This window comes from Alligator mississippiensis, chromosome 4, assembly GCF_030867095.1.
Source record: "Alligator mississippiensis isolate rAllMis1 chromosome 4, rAllMis1, whole genome shotgun sequence".
In the NCBI taxonomy this organism is placed as follows: Eukaryota; Metazoa; Chordata; order Crocodylia; family Alligatoridae; genus Alligator; species Alligator mississippiensis.
Genome location: NC_081827.1, coordinates 175533498 through 175554216, shown reverse-complemented (window position 1 = coordinate 175554216; position 20719 = coordinate 175533498). Strand labels below are relative to the sequence as shown.

The following is a 20719-nucleotide window of genomic DNA, read 5'->3' as shown; positions in this document are numbered from 1 at the left end:
ACAGCAAAGAATGGTCTTGTGGGTCAGAGGGCAGAGCAGGATTCCTGTTTTTCAGCTCACGCAAATCAAGCCCTAAAGCTGATGTATATAGGATAAAACCCCTGGATCCAGTCAGAACAGAGAAATGTTGCCTTGACCATTCCGCAAAGATGAGAAGCACAGCTGGAAACCCAAGTTTCCCTGTTTAGAAGTGAAAGGTATTTGGCATCTATAGTAATTATACCATGTAATTAACAAATAGAATAGCATGTGTCTTGGCATTTGCTAAACCAGCCTTTCAAGGCTCCCATGAAAATTATCAGTTAAAGCACACAACCTGCTTGCTTCCTCCACAAAACAGTAGAAGACTATAAAAAAACCCCAATATTTTATGCATACATCAAAATATATTACTTGCCTTAAACAAGGCTGTAATAAGTGTCTATCAAGACAACAGATCAGATCTCCAGCTGCCATTAATCAGTGCAGTCAATGGAACTGGACCAATTTACTCCCCCTGAAGATCTGGTGCAATTAGCACAATAGCTGTATAAAAAAAAGCATGGGTTATTTGCTGGTTTGAGTATTCTTTTTGGTACTAGAGAGGAAAGTTAGATCTGTGATTAGGGATGGAAGAATATTAAGAGTTATAGGCAGTTTTTTCTTAAACAATCCACACACTTTGGGTCCTATCTGTGAAATAGGAATGTTAGTAATTCCTGATTCAAGACAGTTTTGAAAGGCTTTCTTTACTTGTGTTGGTAAATACTCTGATCTTGAATAGGTGTTACATGAATAAAGAGCCTGCGAAGAGGGAGAGAGCTGTCACTATCAGACAACCTAGTCACTTCTCTGAAAACAAATTTTGGCTGAAATTCTCTCAGGCTAATATAGCACATCCAGGCTTTTGTGTGCTGCTTTTCTTGTGAGGAGGGATGTCTCTTCAATGTTGACATGAGACCTGCACATTTGAGACTTATCATTTGTTTAATGTAACTAATGAAAAAGTTTGGACTATGAGGATGAAAAATGGACTTAATACCAGCAGAGACCCAAGCCTTCAAAGTTATAATGGAAATCATCATGGAATTAATGGGCTTAATGGGCAATTAAGTCTGTAATAGCTCCCTAATAGCATGCAGCATTTGCTACACACTATCTCCCATTATAGATCGTGCCTGAGGATCAAATTTTTTAAGTCTGTTTCAAGACAGCTGTTTGATGAGCTGCGAGTATTTTACTACCGTAGGGTATGGATCTTCTTAGAACAGTGGAGAATGCCGTTATTATAGTTTCTGGATGTGTTTCAGTAAGCTCATTTAGGACCAGGAGATAGGATCTAACATTAAGACCTGGCATATGCTACACATTTTCTGGCAGAATTCCAGTCCCATTGGCACAGCTTTGAGTGTGTGCATATGCAAAGCTGCTCTGTGGTAGCTGAGCCCTTCATTCTGCCAACAGACTTGATCCACCTCTGCTGAGAGAAATACGGCTTCTCGTGCTGCCTGGGAACTAAGCGATAGCTCACTTCCATCAGTAGCTGGTACCTTACCAATGTGCACTTGACACTCTCGCAGCACAGTTGCTGTGGCACAGCCAACGGAAGCATACAGTATGGTGATAGCAGCAGCCATTACCATCTGTGGCCAGCACATCTAGCAGACAAAGGAAGGTACAGCCTAATTCACTGGTTTCTCCCTCTAACCAGCAGAGCTGGCTCCACCATTCTCCTTTGCAGATCACTGCAGTGTGGTGGGCAGATGCCTGTGATCCATTTGGAGAGAAAGAGATTAACTCTTTTCTCACTTCCCTGAGGACATACTCCTAACACTTAGGCTGCATACATTTGGATTACCACTGCCATATTTACAATTCATAATTCACCTTCAGAATTTGGTGAATATTTGAGCATCCAAGCATAGAATGTGTTTTCCATGACTGCTAGCAAAACTCAGCCTCTCAACTGTCCATTGAAAGGAAATACCAAAAGGTTGTGCACCCCCAGAATTCATATTGTTTTATGAATACATAGCAATCTACACATGCAGTCTACTCCTGGGTCCTCATCACTCAAGTTCTAGGAGGAAAACAATTAGAGGAATAGGAAGTGTGACATATGAGGAAAGGTTGGAAGAACTGGGATTATCCAGTCTGGAGAAGACAAGAATTACAGGGATTTCACAACAAATTTCAGACATAAAAAAGGTTGTTGTAATGAGGATGGTAACCAGTTGTTCTGTGTGTCCATAGGGAATGGGACAATGGACTGAGAGGGCAACAAGGCTAGATATAAGGAAGAACAGGTGAAATATAAAGAAAAAATGTCTAACTGTGAAGCTGGTACAATACCAAGGATAGATGCCTAAAGGGGTTGTGGAATCTCCATCACTGGAAGTTTTTAAGCGTAGGTTAGATGAAACACATGATTGGGATGATTTGAGACAACCCTGCCTTCAACACAGGGTTGGACACAATGACCTCTTGAGGTCCCTTCCAGTCCTATGATTTCAGCATATTCTTGCAGCCATACTGAAATCAGTAATCTATTGTATAGTCAACAAAACCCTAAGAATAAGACTTCCCAAGTGAAGCATGTCTCAGAAAAGAAAATAGATGTCAAAAAATTTTTTAAAAGATTTTGTCTCTGTTGCAAAATACTGGGGGTTTTAGGAAATATAAGCAGAACCCTGCATGGAGAGTCATTCTTGATTACTTCATTTTTCCTGTGTGGATTGACCTATACTGGGTTAAAATAAATAGGAGCCACACTGTTGCTCCAGAATAAAGGTATCTACATATAGAGATACTCATCTTTTGTCCTTTAACTTCATCCCAAATCTTAATCTACATTAACTTTGAAATGTAGAGAAGCTGTTACTGCAATTATTTGACTGGGAGAGGACCAAAAAAAGCTCTTGTCCTCAGACACCATTGGACCGGATTCACAATACTAGCTACAGTATACACTTACACTGTACAAAATTTTTCACATAACTTGGGAGCTGGATCCTAAACTGGTGTAAATGAGTGAAGTCACTGGAGCCATGCCAGTGTAAAGTACCTGAAGATCTTCTCCTTTGTCTCAAAATTTTTGCTGACATTACTATGAATAATGCAGATGCAACAACAAACAGCAGGAGAAAGTGATGGTAAGACATAAGCTAGTGGGAACATGTATAAACATTTACAGGTGGTATTTAATGAGGCAGCAAGGCAACAAGAAGTTTGTTCTGTGCAGCAGGAGATGGAGAAGTGATGTGAATATGTGCAGACCAGATTGGAGACTAATTGATTAAGTAAAGAGAGAGAGAGAGAGAAAGGAATAAGGAGAAATAAAGGGATAAGTGTGAGAGACCAGAAAAATTACAAAGATGAGCTGAAAAATCAAAGGGGCAGTTTGGATCCTGGGCTCCAAAGAAGTCAGTATGGATTGAATGATTTCCCCAATTATGTTAATACTAGTTTGGCTCTGAATGGAAGCAAACACACAGACCCTGAGGTTACATCCAGATCTGGACACATAAACCTCTGCTCATGTTAAGTCCCATGAATGTAAGTGAGATCCAGGCTAGAAATAGGGAGCTGTGCCAGCACGTTCCAGTACAGTATTAACAACACAACACCTTTTGCTTTTTTGTTTTTTAAATCTACCCAGTACTTGCAAGAAATAGCCAGAGTGACTTCTATTGATCTCCTTGCATCCATCTAGGTACTAGTGCTGCAATGTAAAGATTAAATAATAATAGTGCTGGCATGTCAAGCCAACCAAGGAACCAGAATCAATGTCACGTGTCCAATCTCAACCTACCTACCTGGAGACACTTAAAAAACACCATAAACATTCTTCTACTTAATAAAAATTTTATGCTTGACTGTGACAATTTTTTCCTTGCACAGAAAAATGTTGTATAAAGTATTAATATTTTTTTACTAAAATACATGAATTCTATCAAAATGAGCATCAGCTAAATAAATTAGGCTATTTTCTGTCCATGGTGACAGGAAAAAAATCTCTCTTCACTCTCCTATGATGAGTGTATTCATTTTTAAACCTTGATAGTCCCCTTGACTAAGTAATTAAAGTGTTTTCAACTTTCAGTTTAAATAGTGGAATTAAATTTTAGATGGGTTTGGGGCTCCATGACACACAATATTGATTGTGTGTGACTGGAATTAAATACTAGAATGATTTAAGCATTCACTGTTACTCCACATTTTGAGTGTGTGTGACTAGACTTCAATTCTAGAGTGAATTAGTACCCATCAGGCGCATCTACACGTCACCCGACATTGCCATAGCAATGCACTATGTCGCCGTATGACATGCTACAGCAATGTAGCAATTACACGAGTCTACAGGTGACTGGCAGCTACTTTGCACACTCCCCCATTTTAGCATGCTGCTGAAACTAACCATGCGCCATGCTCACGGCGCAGTAACAATGTTGCCATAGGGCACATGCAGATGCACCCATTTTTACACAGAAGTTTGATTGAGTGTGATCATTCACCACCACAACTGCAATACCACCCAAAATGATCTGAGAAAAAAAACATTTTTTTCCCCCCAAGTGACTGGAAATATAGGCCTGATTCAAAGTCAGGCAGTTCTACTGGCATGATGCCAAAGGTACTTTTCAATGTCATGGAGAACTCATGCAAATTTTAACAAGTCTTTCTCTCATGAGATCAGAGAACAATGAGAGATTAACACTAAATGCCAGGAAACAATTTGGTGGCAGCAGTACCAGCATTTTCTCTTGAACACGATCCCTAAGGGAAATAATGACATTATTGCAGGACATACTCTTTCTCTGATCCTTAGTTATTTTCAGTAACAATAAAGTTGCCACTCAGTAAACAGAAGATAAAAACAATAGTTTACAAAGAATAATTTTGATGATGAGGAAGGAAAAATAATTGTTAATTTGCTTTACTGAGCAAAACGGTCTCTTTTGTCCAATTCACGTGGACCCAACACTGTTTCCTATATAAAGGTCACTTGATCCTTGCAGAGCAGTGAAGTCTCACACCTAAACAGGAGCTAAAATGGCAAAGGTAAGAAAAATGAGTGAATATTGTCAAATCTGCTTTGTATGTGAAACAACTTGAATTGTTTCTCTGTTTAGTTTGCTTAATTTTATGTCTTTATTTTTTTTTAAAAGCCCATTTTATATATTTCTTAAAATGAGGACATTAATAGATGATTATGAGAAAACTGTAGTTTGGGATGAATCTGGAAATTCTCCCTCTTATGCTTTTTTAAATACAAAGAGATGAAAACTCCTCACATTGTATTAAACCAGAACTTCGCAGTTACTGCTGCCACTGTTTGACTCTTCCGTGTTGTTAAACTAATGCTTCACCTAGTTTGGAGACCACCACTGTGTTTCTGCACCATTCAACTCAATAGGAGCTTTGCCATTCAATTCAACAAGCGTAGGACCTGCCTTAAATAGGAGGGATGCTCCCTCTCAGCCTGGTTCCTGAATGTTACTACAGTAATTTAGAAAAGTCTGAAAGCTCTGGAACAGGTTGAAGGAGGTGGTGCTCTCCCCTACCCTGGGGGTCTTCAAGAGGAGGTTAGATAGGCATCTAGCTGGGGTCATCTGAACCCAGCACTCTTTCCTGCCTATGCAGGGGGTTGGACTCGATGATCTATTGAGGTCTCTTCCGACCCTAACATCTATGAATCTATGAGATTTCACCCAATGCAGGTCCTTTGTATATAAAACCCCAAGGGATACGGGCAGTAGCATGCAGCATTATGGTGACTGGGAGCAGCTCTGGTTTGCGGAATTTTTCATGCAGGGGCCGCAACCTACAGTTATCCTGGGAGATGTATATGAATTATACTATTTTAGCTGCCAGTTGGCAAAAAATTCCCAGCATGCCAAAGTGGCTCCCCTTCTCCTGGACACTAGAAACTTTGCCACTGATTTGGATAAACTGTGGATCAAAACTTGTGTAAAACAGAAGGCCAGAGCCAATGTTTCAAATTAAGGCTTTCTAATGACTAGCATTGCCTTTCATTTTTATGCAGATCATTTTCTACGAGGGCAGAAACTTTGAGGGCCGCTCCCATGAGGTTACCTCGGATCAGCCCGATATGCACTCTCACCTAAGCCGCTGCAACTCCATCAAGGTGGAAAGTGGCTGCTGGATGATCTACGAGCGCAGCAACTACTTAGGTCATCAGTACTTTCTGAAGAGGGGAAGCTACCCAGACTACCAGCAATGGATGGGATTCAATGACTCCATCAGGTCCTGCATCATAATCCCACAGGTAAATTCACTGGTTTTGCTGTGGTCGAACTTTTGTGGTATGAAAACACTGTGAAAGGCCTCAGCCAAGTTCAGAGCTCTCTTACCCTATGTGCTGAGCACACAATCCCTGCCCTAGAGACCTTGCAGTCTTGATTGAGAGACAAGCACAGGGTGGTGGAGCACACAGAAATGCGATGAGTTTAAGAGGCAGATTTCAAAAGGGGTTTACAAGCCTAAGAACGTACGGAGCAGGGCAGTGGAATTTTTTATGAAATCGAGGACATCTCCACACCTGAGAAAACTTGAAGTCTCTCCAGGCAGCATCTCCAGCTTCTGGCATTTTATATCTTTAAACATGTGACCTAAAAGGGCTGTGCCCAAAGTCACAGGAGAAGTGTGTGGCAAAGTTCATTTTTACGCAGAATTGAACCAAATATTTCTTGATTCTCAGTTTAGTGTCTCAACCACAAGACCCTCCTTTTTTCTCTCAGGGTGTTATGGACAAGGCTGATAACTTGCTTGATGCACTCATTCCAAGGTCCTGTTTTCCATTTTTTATAGTTTTGCCAGACATTAATGCTTTGTGGTGAAATATTCCACTTTGTGTTGGGCATGTGACTTTTCTCTATTTCCAGGCAATTCTCCCCAAATTGGCAACGTTTACACCAAACTGTTTTTAGACTTTGGAGTACTGGAGTTGGAACTTGTCAGGGCCCTGCTGTGGTAGATGTTGTGTAAAAATCTAATGCATGAAAATCCTGAAACACACCTTCAGAGCTAAATAGAAAAAGTTGGAAGGAAAAGAGAGGAAGTGAACGGTGAGATGACTTGGTGAAGGACACAGTGGGCACATCTACATGTGTGCTTTAATGTGCAGTAACCTATTTTAATGTGCATTAAAACATCACAAAAAGTCCAATTTCACTAATGTGCATTAAATAGGCTAATACGCTTTTTTCTAGTACCTCACAATGGAGGTACTAAATGTAATGCACATTATCATAAGTACATTCATGAATATGTAGATGCACCATTATTTATAGAACCCAGCTCCCCCAATGCCCTGTGTGGTGGTACTCTTATCCCAAGTCAGAGTCAGGAGGCAGGAGTGGCTGGGGAAGATATTTGGATGTTTGGTATACTTTCTAATTTTAATATTTCATTCTCTTTTTATAATTTATTTTGTCTTTAATTGTAAGCAACCCTAAGCCCCTTTTTGGAAAGGGCAGCATATATATACATATAGATAAATAGTACTGTTCCATTCCCTGGACAACATTCATATTTAGAAAAGCTGTTGCACCCTGGGAGTCTAGCTACCACTTGCCATTTACTTTGGCCCACTTCATCTGTATGTAAATAAAATCTAGACATACAAAGCTCAGATCACCACTGCTGTGCACCGGTGTCACTTTGTTGTCATCATTATATCTACACAAGGCTTACATTAACAGGAGAAAAAAACTGAGTGAGTACTGAGTTACACAAATCATATATATGGAATCAGGCCTCTTTCCTGCTGATTGAGGCAAAGTGACAATTCATTTATATATCATTAACAGCAGAAAAGCAGCAAATGACCTATGGATAGAGCTACTACTCACATCCTGTATACTTGTGTTTGTATTTGTCATCACAGCCCAGAGGCATCAGCAAGATCCAAATCTATGAGAAAACTGACTTTGGAGGCAGGATGACGGAGTTAATGCGTGACTGCTCTTCTGTCTCTGAGGAATTTCGTCATGGAGATATCCAGTCTTGCCAAGTAATTGAAGGAAGCTGGATTTTCTATGAACAGCCAAACTACAGAGGACGGCAGTACCTCCTGAGGCCCGGCGAATACAGAAGATTCACTGAATGGGGAGCCATGACCTCAAGAGTTGGGTCTTTGAGGCGTGTGGTGGACACTTACTAAGCAGCACGTTTTCTCAGGCTGTGAATGCTTCTCTTCATTGGTTAAATAAATGTGTGCAGTTAGGCTGGGATTTTGAAAGGTGCCTAAGGAGTAAATCTACCAGATTTCCTTCAATGTTTAGAGTCCCGATCCAAAGCCCACTAGAGTCAATAGAAGTCATTCCATTTCTGGTTGGCTATGAATCAGGCACTAATGTGATAGGCAGTTCTGCTCACCTTCCTCCCAGAAGAAGTTCAACTGAAATCAAAGGATGTGAGCAGGATTGTGTCCATAATTCCTTAGGCCCCAGCTATGAAAGAACTAGGAAAACACCATTAATTCTAAATTGCTGAAGTGGAATTTGATCTGCAGAGTGAAATGAATATAAACTGCTGCATGATTTGGCTCTCAGAAAAAAAACAACCTATTCTTATAGGAAGAGAAGCAAACATTCAGCTTCTGAATTTCCTTAATCCAAAAAGAGCTCCCTTGAATGAGTGTTTATTCCTATAGTATAGAGTCTATGCTCTATCCCTCTACTCACTAGAAGCTGTACCCTGTCTGAGGAGTGGGCCCATTAGTACTACTCATGGAATTACTACCCAGTGAGCAAAGATACCAAAATTCATCCCATTGTTGTCCTGGCAAGCTGCATTTGTAGTGTGATTGGTATGGTGTCCTAGAATAAATCTTCTCTTGAGCTTACCTGTTGTCCTCCTTCATTTCTCAAGGGAAATAATCATTGATCCTAAAAACACAAAAATAATCCTGTGACAAACCTACACTTGTACATCTTTGTTCCCACCTGGAGTCTCATTAAAATGATTGGGGCTGTGCTTAAGAACACACAGATCTGATTGAAAAACAGAGTCAGACTTTACACTTTCATAGTGCCGGGGAACTTGAATTGTTGTACAAGCATGGATTCATACTGCCTTTCAAAAAGGCTGTGAAATGGCTACGCTACATGCCTGCACAATCCCATGAAATCTTTTCCCTCTAGTTATATTAGTTTTACAATGCTGTCCATCATCATGATTGAGCACTCACCACATACAGTCATTAGCAGTTGCAAAATACTTGGGTCAAGGGAAGTCAAACATAGGGCCTGGGTTAGATCTGGCCTGTGGAGTTGGGTCACCTGGCACATGTGGCTTCTGGCTGTAGCTACCAGCAGCAACGGAGTTAACGCCACTGCTGCTTCACCCCCTGTTGATGTGGCTTCATCAGTGCAGCCAGCACATGGGGTGAGCGCTACCATTGAACATGTTTTCATTCATCACTAGTGAATAACACAGGCAACAGTTGGTGATGGACGTTGAGCAGTGGCATTATTAACCATTTGGCTGTAACAGCTGTATTGACTGGGGAAGAGTGCCAGTGGCATTACTTCCTTGGCTGCTGGTGCCAAACCAGTGGCTCTGGCAGCTGAGGCAACAAGACCCATGGCCTGGATCTAGACGTAGGTTGTCCAGCCTGCAGGATGCCCCATGGTCCAGAACTGGCCCACAAACTCATTTGGGCTTGACATTCCTGCCCAAGGGGATTCATTGAGTGAGGCCCTGGCATGGTACTAACAGGAGGGTACTCACTATTTCAGGAACAGCACCTCTGAAAGCAACAAGAGGCTTGTTGGTGGTCTCTTACTCAGTTACCAGCCCAACCCAACACTACATATGTTGTCAGAGCTGACAGGAAGTAGACAACACATCTTAGAGCTACTAGAATGATTACAGAGAGTCTTCCTGGGCTGAACCCCTGAGCTGTCATCTGGAAAGGGATAAATAGCTTAGGGAATAAGTTTAGGGAATAAGCTTAGGGATAAATAGCTTAGCTCGAAAACATGCTGATAGCTACATGGCCACTCACCAGCCACACTCTTCATCTCTGCAACATATCTTTACTCTCCTCCAGCTGGCTCTCTGAAGGCTGGGAGTCCTGATGTGCTATCAGACATGATGACTGGTGCCTCATGTGGCAACATTCACAAACCTGCTCAGCTGAAAACTACTGTTTAGAGAGCAAACACAGAGCACTGCTATTCCTTCTTTGCTTAATAGATACACATTGGAGCAAGTGTGAAGAGTCACAGATATTTCAATTATTAAATAAAATTTTGAATGTGGGGCCTTGTATGGTATTAGGGTTGGGTATTTGACTGGTCAAATATCAGTCCAAAATTGTAAACAATTGCCAATAGGTCCTAATACACAGGAAACGGACAAATTTTCTTTTAAGTATGTCAAAAAACAAAACCAAAAATCATATTTCTGTCAAAAAAGCTACAAAAATTATAGGGTTTTTTTTCATTAAATTGCTATAATATTTGACCAGTCAAATATGCAGGCAATTGACCAGTCAGTTGACAATATCTGACCTGTCAATTTACTGGCTTGCCGACCTTATATTGTATATTCCACTGTAGGAAGAAATCAGTGATATATGAGGTCACAGTATCTTTTTAATATGATTTGTTTACAAAACATGTATGTCCCATTGTCCTGAACAAGTGTAGAGAGAATGTGCTCCAGGTTGCCCACTCATGGAGTATGTCTATGCAGCAGACCAAAGATGTGGTTGTATCACAGGCGGGCAGACCTGTACTAGCAATAAATTGGTATGGGCAGGGTAATAGTAGCGGTGAAGAGAGGATGGCCAAGCCTTCTTCTATAAGCTTTCCAAGAACCCTGCTATGTTTGCTTTCTTCCCATGACTACCTCTGCAAGCCAACCCATGTGGCAATTGTACCTTCATTTTTCCATGCGGACATCTCCACAGGACCTCCCACCTGACCCCAATGAGTAGATGCTTCTTTCTTTGGGCTCTCCACAGTTATAACCAAGTGCACACTACTTACTTTGGGGACAATACACAACAGTATCTCCTTGCAGCTCCATGAGTCTGAGTCTAAGAAAGACTTTTATGAGGATTGGGCATTAGTACCATTTTTTGGAATTATCTGCCTTGCTGTACAATGAAGCTTGGCTGAAAACTTTAATCTACTGTTTCATCAAATACCCAAGCATCAGAGCCAATTGCAATATAAGGAATGTTTAACCTTTTCAGAAATTTACAACCAAGATCAACCCCCCCCCCCCCCAACAACTGGAGACAGAGCAGTAGAATAGCAAGCAAAATCTCCAGTACATCTTGATGAGTTATATTGGGATGAATTTGGCCCAGGGTGGGTTGAGGGTGTTCTGAGTTGCAAAGTCTGGATGGAGTTTATCCTAAAATTTGTGAATATTCACTTAAAGCAGGGGTGGGCAAAATGCAGCCCGGGGGCCAGATGCAGCCCGCCAGGCCATTCTATCCGGCCCACTGGGCCCCTAAAAAATTTAGAAAATTAATATTAATCTGCTGCCTGTCATGTGGCCCTCGATGGCTTGCCAAAACTCAGTAAGCAGCCCTCTGCCCAAAATAATTGCCTGCCCCTCCCTGACTTAAAGGTTTTCGTTCAGATCCCTCATAAACACAAATAAAATTTTCCTTGCGTAGCAAATAATTTCTGGAAAGGATAAATCAGGGGTTAAGAAGACATAGTCAGAAATCTGTGTTCCACTGGGTACAGTAAGTAAATCATCAAGACCCAGGGAACTGGCTTGACTCCCTCTCATTTCCACCTTTTCCACCCAAGAACAATCCAGGTCAGAAGGAATATGCAACTTAAGGCCAGGGATACAAAGATCCTCAGCACCACGTGGGGAGTAGAAGTCCAGAGACAGCCAGGACCAGCTGGACAGACAATTAACAACAGAAAATGTAAATGGGGGAATCTCATCTGATAGTTTTTGGTCTTAACCGGTCCATCACAACCTAAAGATTTAGGGGTGGTTGGAAGGAAATAGTGGAAGTGGCTGTCCCAGAACAACAGCTCCTCTCAGTCACTATTTCCCTCCCTCCCTCATTCTACTTACCATTCATGAATTAGTCATGAAATGTATACCTATGTCTAAGGGTTTAGGTTGTAGCCATGTTGGTCTAAGGATATAGGCTCCATTTCATCAACCTGCTGGATACTAGAGATCAGGGACTAAACACAGACATTGGATTTTTGATACATTACAATCTGCCTGGCAACTGACTCCCCAGCCCAGCCCAGCCCAGCCCAGCCCAGCCCCTGGTTTCTTTACTTTTCATTCCATCCAGGAAGAGCACACACCAACTGCTGCAGCTTCCTTAGCCTGACGAAGGGTTTTTGAACCCGAAAGCTTGCTTAATAACTATTCTCCAACCATTTAGGTTGGTCTAATAAAAGATATCAAATTCACCCAAGGAACCTTGTCTGCCTATCCCTATGTCTAAGGTACTCACAAAATGGCATGCAGATGGGAGGAAAAACAGTGTAAGAGGCCCAACTTCATAGTACCAACTAGTTTTATTGCTTTATTCAAAGAAAAAAAGCCTGATTTAGATCATGATTCATAGCATGATATTAATGTGTGTTTATAATCTCAGGCAAGGCTCTTTGGGTAGATGTGATATCTTTTATTAGTTCAATTAAATAGTTGGAAAAATTGTTGTTTGCAAGATTTCAGGTACAAACACCCTTTTTCAGGCATAGGGATAATCTGTACAGTCTATGCCATAAGAGAAGCATTTGTGCCCCAAAGCTTGCAAAGAAACACTATTTCCAACTATTTGGTTGGTCTAATAAAAGATATCACATCTACCCAAAGAACCTTGTTTGCCTATGTCCTTAGACCAAAACGGCTACAACCTACAACCCATCATCATCTCAAGCATTTAATGAGACAATATTTGTATCATTGTTTTAAAAAGCCCCTCAGGCAAAACAGGTCATAAAAAGCAGTTGAGGTAATTAGACAGAAATGCATTTATCACAGTTTCACTGTCAGATCATTCACTGGAATGGTAGACTGTGCCCACCTTGATTCGAATATCCGCTCCTGTGCTGCTCTGGTGCGTGTGCCAGATGTCGGGTGCAGTATGGCTTTGTGCGCCTTCTGAAGGAGCCCTCAATTACCCTGGGGAGGACCCCAAAACTCTCCTGCCACAACTTTGGGTGGATCTTCAGTGGTGAGGTCCCCCATTGAGGGTCCCTTGGGAATAGTCACATCTCCTGGTGGATGTATGCAGGGCTCCCCCTCCTCTACACCCCATCTACATGCCAGCACTTGAGACGAGACTCTCGATGTTATGTGACTTGCTTTCTGGTTACCTCAATTCCTGATCTTTGCACCTTTTTTGAGCTGTCAGTCTTACTCTCCTGGGTTGGACTTTGGGTAACTGGATACCCAACTCTCCAGCATACCTCTCTCTGGAGGCTTGATGGTTGCTTGGTGGCTCTGTACTCCGATGTCTTCTTAGGAATACTGCCCATCTCTTGCCGCTGAAGGATCATGGGCAGCCAACAACAAACAAACAAACAAAAAAAGAAACTCTATATAACAACCTGCGCCAAGAGAAAACGAAGAAGTAAGCAATAAGGAGGAAAAGAAAAGAAAAGAAAAGAAAAGAAAAGAAAAGAAAAGAAAAGAAAAGGCACCGTTCAAAATAGAATTAAAAAAAACAACAAAGAAAAGGGAGGGGTCGTTGGGCTAACCAGCCCTTCTACCCTCCAGCCCTAGCCTGTGCCTCAGTGTGCCCTGCTGCACGAATCTGGGCTCTTGCCCCTGCAGAGGTCCTCTTTGGCTCTCCCTTGTGCCGACTCCACTTCTATGCCCAGGTGCCGTCTGTAGCCGGTGTGGGGAGTCTTCACAGCCTCTGCTGACTCCAGCGTCTCCCCCTGCACCAGATCTCCATTAGCCTGCCGGTGCTGGCTGCAACCAGCATAGGGGATCTTTGCAGCCTTCCCTGCCTCTCTCATTCCCCCTGGTTCCATCTTGGTGCTGGCTTTTGTATCTCCCGCTGGACAGTGTTCCCCACTGACATCACATGCCCCTGCCGGCTCCAGCTGCAGATAAGTGCAGCTGATGAACTGAGCGGGTCTTGCTTCCTGGCATAGCTCATTTTGTGTTTGGCATCCTAAAACAGGTAAGTGGTTCTTCCTTTCAGGGTTTTCTTTCCAAGGTTGGGTTGCCACTGTCCCGGATTCCCCCATGTGCTGGGCTCCTTGCTCCCCTGTGCTCACACCCCTGGGACACAGACATACCACTAATTGCACACCTGTTTTGCATTTCTAGACATAAATATTTCAGCACATGTTATGTAATTAAAAGATCGTATTACTTTAATACATATTCTGTGAAGATCTTCTGCAATTAGAGTACAGAACTTCCTAAGGGAAGTTTTGGCCAGAAGGCAAGATTCAGGAGCTAGAGGTATCAGTACAGTATCAGATCTCCTATCCCAGCTGTCAAGGCTATGAAATTTCTGAATCAATAGTTGGTCTCATGTACCAATATACTGCTGTCAAATACCATAGATCTTCTGCAGAAGTTTCTAGCCTTCCAGAACCCAAATGACCCATCATCCCTGTCCTCAACATCTAGTGTCTACAGAAAGATCTCTGTTTTCTCTTGTTTTGTGGGGGCTAGAAGAATGTGAGTACATAGAAGCATCTGAGAATGGAAAAGTGTAGTCAGTGACAAACCAAGACAACTTCAGGACCATGCTTGCTCATTCAGGGATCAAGTTCAGACAAGGTGAATGGGTCGAAGTCGAACATAGAATCAATAATCAATAATAGAATTTCAACAAATCTGAACAACCCTAAAATATCCAACTCCATGATCAAGCAACACATGTAGGCCTGCAGACATCAACAGTTATTACATGTGCCTAGTTCAGGGATGGGCAAAATATGGCCCATGGGCCAAATTCGGCCCTCGAAGCCATTCTATCCAGCCCGCGGGGCCCCTAAAAAAATTTGGAAAATTAATATTTCTCTGCCCTTGGTTTCTGTCAAAAATGATAGGAACCAAGGGCAGTAGGACCCAGGGGAAGCCCGGTGGTCTCCAACAACAGTGAGGTGCACCTGGCCCTGGCCCCCAGCTGGAAGCCCCAGCCAGGGTTTCTGGGCTGGGAGCATGTGGCTGCCCCAGTGCAGGAAGCTCAGGTAAGGCAGGGGGGGGAGGGGGACTCTGGAAAGGGAAGGAGCGCGGAGCGGGGGAAGCAGCCCCTCCCTGCCCATGCTGGGTGCCTCATGCTGCAGCTGCTTGCAGCCCGCATGGGGCTACCTGTGCCCGCTCCGGACAGCCCCGTGCGGGTTGTGAGTGCCTGGAGCATGGGGCACCGGGTGTGGGGTGGGGGAGGGGCCGCTTCCCCCCTGCGCTCAGCTTTTCCCTGGGCTTCTTCTCTGCATGGAGAAAAATGGCCCCTCGCCCGCCCCATGGCCGGCACTCTGCACTGCAGCCACCTGCAGCCCGCATGAGGTTGCCTGTGCCTCCTCTAGACAGCCCCACACGGGCTGCGAGCACCTGCAACGTGGGGCACTGGCCATTGGGCAGGCAAGGGGCCACTTTTCCCCATGCTCAGCACCAGCTTCTTCCCTGCTGGTGAGCAGGGGGTCAGGGCTGTGCACTGCCCCCCACCTGTACTGTGGAGCTGGGGGGCACTGGGAGTGAGTGGGCGGAAAGCCAGTGGGAGCACAGGGCCCACACCGGTGTCCCAGGACCAGTGCCAGTGGGGCCCAGAGCAGGGCAGCAGGAGCGCGGGGTCCCAGCTGGCAGGGGCTCTATGGAGTTGGGCCAACTCCCCTCTCCCTGCTGGTGCAGCCCAGCCCAGCTCCATGGACCCCTGCCAGCCTGCGCCCCGCTTTGGGCCTCACCAGCGCTGGCCCTGGGACATTGGTCCCAAGACATTGGGACGTTGGTCCCAAGATGGTGACCAGGGGGCGGGGCACCTGTCAAGGGGCGGGGCTACCCACATGGCCCTTGACATCCTGCCAAAACTGGGTAAAGGACCCTCCACTCAAAATAATTGCCCACCCCTGGTCTAAATGAACAGACAGCAAAAAGCATGAATGTAGGTGGGTATCCCAAGCACCCAGCCTCACAGCAGGTGAATCAGGGTGAGTGCTTGCACCCGTGCTTTGGGATTCTAGGGGAGGAGTGACCTGTGGCTGGGGGAATTTTAACTTTTCTGATTTCCCTTGTCTCCTAACCATGGGTTTGGTAAACTTTGATCTGCAACTGACCAAAGTCTGCAGTGTGCTTACCTGATGTGGGCAGGCTGGAGGGCTGGTGAGGAAGGGAGGCTTGACCTGTGCTTTGGGTTCCCAAGGGCTATGGGGGGTCATGATGAAGAGGCATGGTCAGGTAGGAAGAAAGGACACAGCTGGTTATTAGAAAGGTAGCTTTTATTGAACAGTGCTAGTAAAGAGTGCCAAACAAAGGAAAAAAGACGAGAGTAGAGTTCTGGCTGCATACTAAAGCAACTGATTGCAAGTGTGCATGTGTTTGTGAAGAGCAGGGGGCAATGAAATCTGGGATACCTAAAGGCCCAGAATGTAAACTTCCAAGGGGCAGCCGTATCCACAGGGCAACAAAACAAGCAGAACACCCAATGTCCAGTGTCATTCGGACATAGGAAGGTGTCTCTCTGCTTACCTGCTTGTCATCTGTACATTATAGGAGAATCTCTCCCCTTCTGAGTACAATATCAGCACCACAGAATTCATAAGGACAAAGCTGGGCTAAGAGCTAGCATATCCTTTATCCCCCAAATGAAATCACCTCAGCTCATCATAGGAATTTATTCTTTCATATTTTTACACCCATTTGAAGTCCCTTCATGCAGCTCAGGTGTACTCTGGATGTCAAGTGAGCTTTAAGGGCTTTGTCTAGTGGAATCAGGGAATAATGAGAAACTAATACTAAATGTCTGGAACAATCCCCTAGCAGCAATACCAGCATTTTCCCTTGAACACGAGACCCTTGGTGATGTAATGACAATATTGTGAATGACCTTTTTGCCCTGATCCTTAGTTTTGGACAGTAACAATAGAATTGACACCCAATAAACAAAAGACATCAACAATAGTTTACAAAGAATAATGTTGATGATGTGGAGGAAAAAGAACTTTTAATTTGCCTTACTGAGCAAAACGGTCTTTTGTTCAATTCACGTGGATCCAGCACTGTGTTTCCTATAAAAAGGGCACTCCATCCTTGCAGAGCATTAAGGTCTTGCACCTAAACAAGAGCTAAAATGGCAAAGGTAAGAACAAAAATTAGTGTATATTGTCAAGTACATTTTATATGTAAAACATCTTTCATTTTCTTTTTTTTTTTTACTCTGCTTAATATTGTCAGTGATTTTTCAAAAAGTCCAAATGTACATATTCCTTAAAATTAAGGTATTATTAGCTGCTGTTATTTGATTACTGGAAAATTGCAGCATGCTGATGAATCTGAAAATTCTACCTATTGTGTCTTTTTTAACATACAAAAGATGAAAAGTCCTCACACTGCTTTACAACCGGTGCTGCTGCTATTCAATTGTTCAATATGACTAGTGTAAAAAAAGGCTTTACTTAGGTTGGGACTACCACTCTGGTTCCGCCCATTGAGCTCAATGGGAGCTTTGCAGCTCGGTTAAATGATCATAGGGCCTACATATAGTAGAAATGCTCCCTCCTGGATCATGGACTGATCCCTGCATGCAGCTGCAGTATTTTAAAAGAGCCCTGAAAACCCTGGAGCAGTTTGGGGCAGATATCACCCAACATAGCTTTTTTTTGTATACAAACCCCAAAGAAAAGCAGGCACCAAGAGTGGCAGCAGCTTTCAACATTATGTGATGAGGAGCAACCTTGGAGTGCAGAACTGTTTGTTCATGAGATAAAACTTAAAGCAGCCCTTATGGACTGTTTCTTTGCTAGCCAACGTAAAATTACTGGCATATCAAAGTGGCTCCAGTCTTCTGGGACTCCCAAAGTGTAGCACCCAGGGTCCACCTCACAAACTGAGTCTTGCCAAACATCACTAGCATAGAATCCCAAGCAGGAAAGTCTACAACTATCTCAAACACTCATCCACTGCTGAAAAAGCCAGATTTCATTAGTGATGTACCCAGATAGAAAACATGTATCCAGCAAAGATGGTGGGAGCCTTTTCAGATGTTGTGGATCAGACCTTCTGTGAACAAGAAGGCTAGAGCCAGTGTTTAAAGAAGAGACTTTCTAATTTGACTAGTGTTACCTTTCATTTTTATGCAAATCATTTTCTACGAGGGCCAAAATTTTGAGGGCCGCTCCCATGAGGTTACCTCGGATCAGTCCAATATGCACTCTCACTTTAGCCGCTGCAACTCCATCAGGGTGGAAAGTGGCTGCTGGATGATCTATGAGCGCAGCAACTACTCAGGCCATCAGTACTTCCTGAAGAGGGGAAGCTACTCAGACTACCAACAATGGATGGGAATCAATGACTCCATCAGGTCCTGCATCCCAATCCCATGTGTAAGTTCACTAGTTTTGCTGTGGTTGGCCCTGACTTGTATGAAACATTGTTCAGCCAAATGCAGGACTCCCTGATGCTAGCTGCTGCACACAGTTCTTGCCCAAACAGATACGGTTTTAACTGAGAGACAAGCACAAAATGGAGGAGGACACAAATGGTGCAGATATAAATGTAGCTCGCTGCTGGAACTGAGAACGCTTTGCAGGAAGCGTTCTGAGTTAAAATGTTCCCCAGGACCAAACAGAAGTTCACTGTTGGCTTCAGGGAGAAGGGAATCTAGCTGCTGGCTGCCAGCCTGCAGCTGGTTTCTCCTAGCAAAGGCCCCTCCTCACTGCTGTTTTCAGAATGGGAGGAGTGAAAGGGAGCAGAGGGAGTTTGTTTTAGGGCTTCCCCAGTGCGGCTGGAGGGTGGGATGGGTGTATTGGAGGCACTCCACCTCAGAAAGGCCTCCAATACAACCGCCTTTTCCTCCAGTGGGGGCTGAAAAGACCCCAGACTGAACTCACTCTGTTCCTTTTCCTCCCTACCATTCTTAAAATAGCTACAGGCTGGGAGGCAGTGCAGAAGTTATAGAAGATGCTATATTTTGAAAAGTCTTCAACTAAGCCCTCATGCCATGAGGTTTCAGATTTTTGCCTGCTCCGCTATATTTGAAGCAGCCTGCAGCTGTACACTTGTGATTGGTCATGGCTATAGATTGCTCTCTGTGGCCAAATAGGGTGAAAACTGTCACTTGTGTGCACCCAAAGGAGTGAGTCTACAAGCCAGATTTCAAAAGAAGCTTGGACACCTAAAGAAGCAGACAGGAGGAAAGTGGAATTGTTATTAAAATCTAGAAAACTTTGGTGGCTAAACATACTTGACAATTCCCTTAGGCATCTATCTCCAGCTTCAAGCCCTCAGTTTCTTACAATTTTGCCATGAGTTAATCAATTATTTTAAGGTAAAACTCTCCATCTGGGGTTGGGCTTGTGCCTCTCCCTCTACTCCCAGGAAGTCTGTCCAAATTTTGAAGAGGTCACATCAAACTATCTAATATTCTGAGCACTAGAACTGCTGCTGGTCAAACCATGCTTGTAAACACTAAATTGAAACACGGTAGAGGAGCTAGATAGGCCAAAGGGTGTATAGGAAACAGAGGCAGAGAAAGTTAAGATGTCTTACCCATGGGCACACAGAGTATCAGTGGCAGAACCCTTTCTGGAGCCCAGTTCTCCCATATACCTGTCTAATACCCCATCCCCCAGATGACATTCACATTTAGGAAGCTTCTTGGCATACCACAACTGTTGCAGCCCATGTGCCATTTACTTACCTTTTGCTTTGACCTAGTGATTCCCAAATGGAGATGAAAGGAAGATGAGGTTCATTTCACCACAATGCAATAGCAGTCTTACTTTTTGGCATCATTGGAAATACACCAAGTTTACCTTCTAAGGAAAAAGGGCCTGATTCTCTACAAGTGACACAAATATTATACATTGTGGCATCAGGCCCCTTTTCCCATTGATTGAGGAAAAGTAAGTATTCATTTATGTATCGCCAGGCTGTTACTTACATCCCATATGCTTGTGTTCCTATTTGTCTTCATAGTACCGGGGCACTGGCAAGATCCAAATCCATGAGAAGACTGACTTTGGAGGCAAGATGATGGAGTTAATGCATGACAGTCCTTCTCTCTCTGAAGCATCTTGGTATGGAGATATCCAATCTTGCCGGGTTCTGGAAGGATACTGGATTTTCTATGAGCAGCCAAACTACCGTGGACGGCAGTACCTCCTGAGACCTGGCGAGTACAAGAGATTCACTGAGTGGGGAGCTACGACTCCCAAGGTTGGGTCCTTGAGGCGTGTGATGGACAGCTCTTACTAAGCAGCACAAATGCTCCTCTTCACTGGTTAATACCATGTGTAGCTCAGTTAGGCTGGGACTTTGAAAGGCACCTAAAGGAGGCAGGCTGCCAGATCTCTTCCAGTATTTAGGACCCTGATCCAAAGCCCAGCAGAGTCAATAGAAGTCTTTCCATTGTTGCATGGGCTGTGGATCAGGCCTAACATGATACGATCCAGTCCTGCTCAGCTTCCTCACAAAATTTAAATCAAGAAAAGTGAACAGTATTTTGCCCATAATGGTTTAGCTCCCAGCTCCAAAAATGTAAAGGAAAAACAGGCACAATCTAAATTGCTGAAGAAGAATGTGATCTGCAGGG

The 20719-nt window shown here is 43.7% G+C and overlaps 2 protein-coding genes across 2 annotated transcripts; both read left to right on the top strand.

The window, feature by feature from the left end:
- Window positions 1-5031: 5031 nt before the first annotated feature.
- Window positions 5032-8164, top strand: LOC109284261 (gamma-crystallin 2-like). The gene is made up of 3 exons (XM_019491978.1): window positions 5032-5040; window positions 6026-6268; window positions 7889-8164. Exons 1-3 carry the CDS (start codon window positions 5032-5034, stop codon window positions 8162-8164), a joined length of 528 nt encoding a protein of 175 aa, XP_019347523.1.
- Window positions 8165-18260: 10096 nt separating this feature from the next.
- LOC102568879 (gamma-crystallin M2-like) lies at window positions 18261-20382 on the top strand. The gene is made up of 2 exons (XM_006272766.1): window positions 18261-18509; window positions 20104-20382. The coding sequence occupies exons 1-2, from the start codon at window positions 18261-18263 to the stop codon at window positions 20380-20382; spliced, it is 528 nt and encodes a 175-aa protein (XP_006272828.1).
- The last annotated feature ends 337 nt before the right edge of the window (window positions 20383-20719 follow it).

Excerpts from the sequence above, each read along its gene's own strand:
- LOC102568879 (XM_006272766.1), top strand. The coding sequence starts at position 18,261 with ATGCAAATCATTTTCTACGAGGGCCAAAATTTTGAGGGCCGCTCCCAT. Across the intron at positions 18,510-20,103 it reads CCTGCATCCCAATCCCATGT|TACCGGGGCACTGGCAAGAT; the intron begins GTAAGTTCACTA and ends TTGTCTTCATAG.
- LOC109284261 (XM_019491978.1), top strand. Across the intron at positions 6,269-7,888 it reads CCTGCATCATAATCCCACAG|CCCAGAGGCATCAGCAAGAT; the intron begins GTAAATTCACTG and ends TTGTCATCACAG.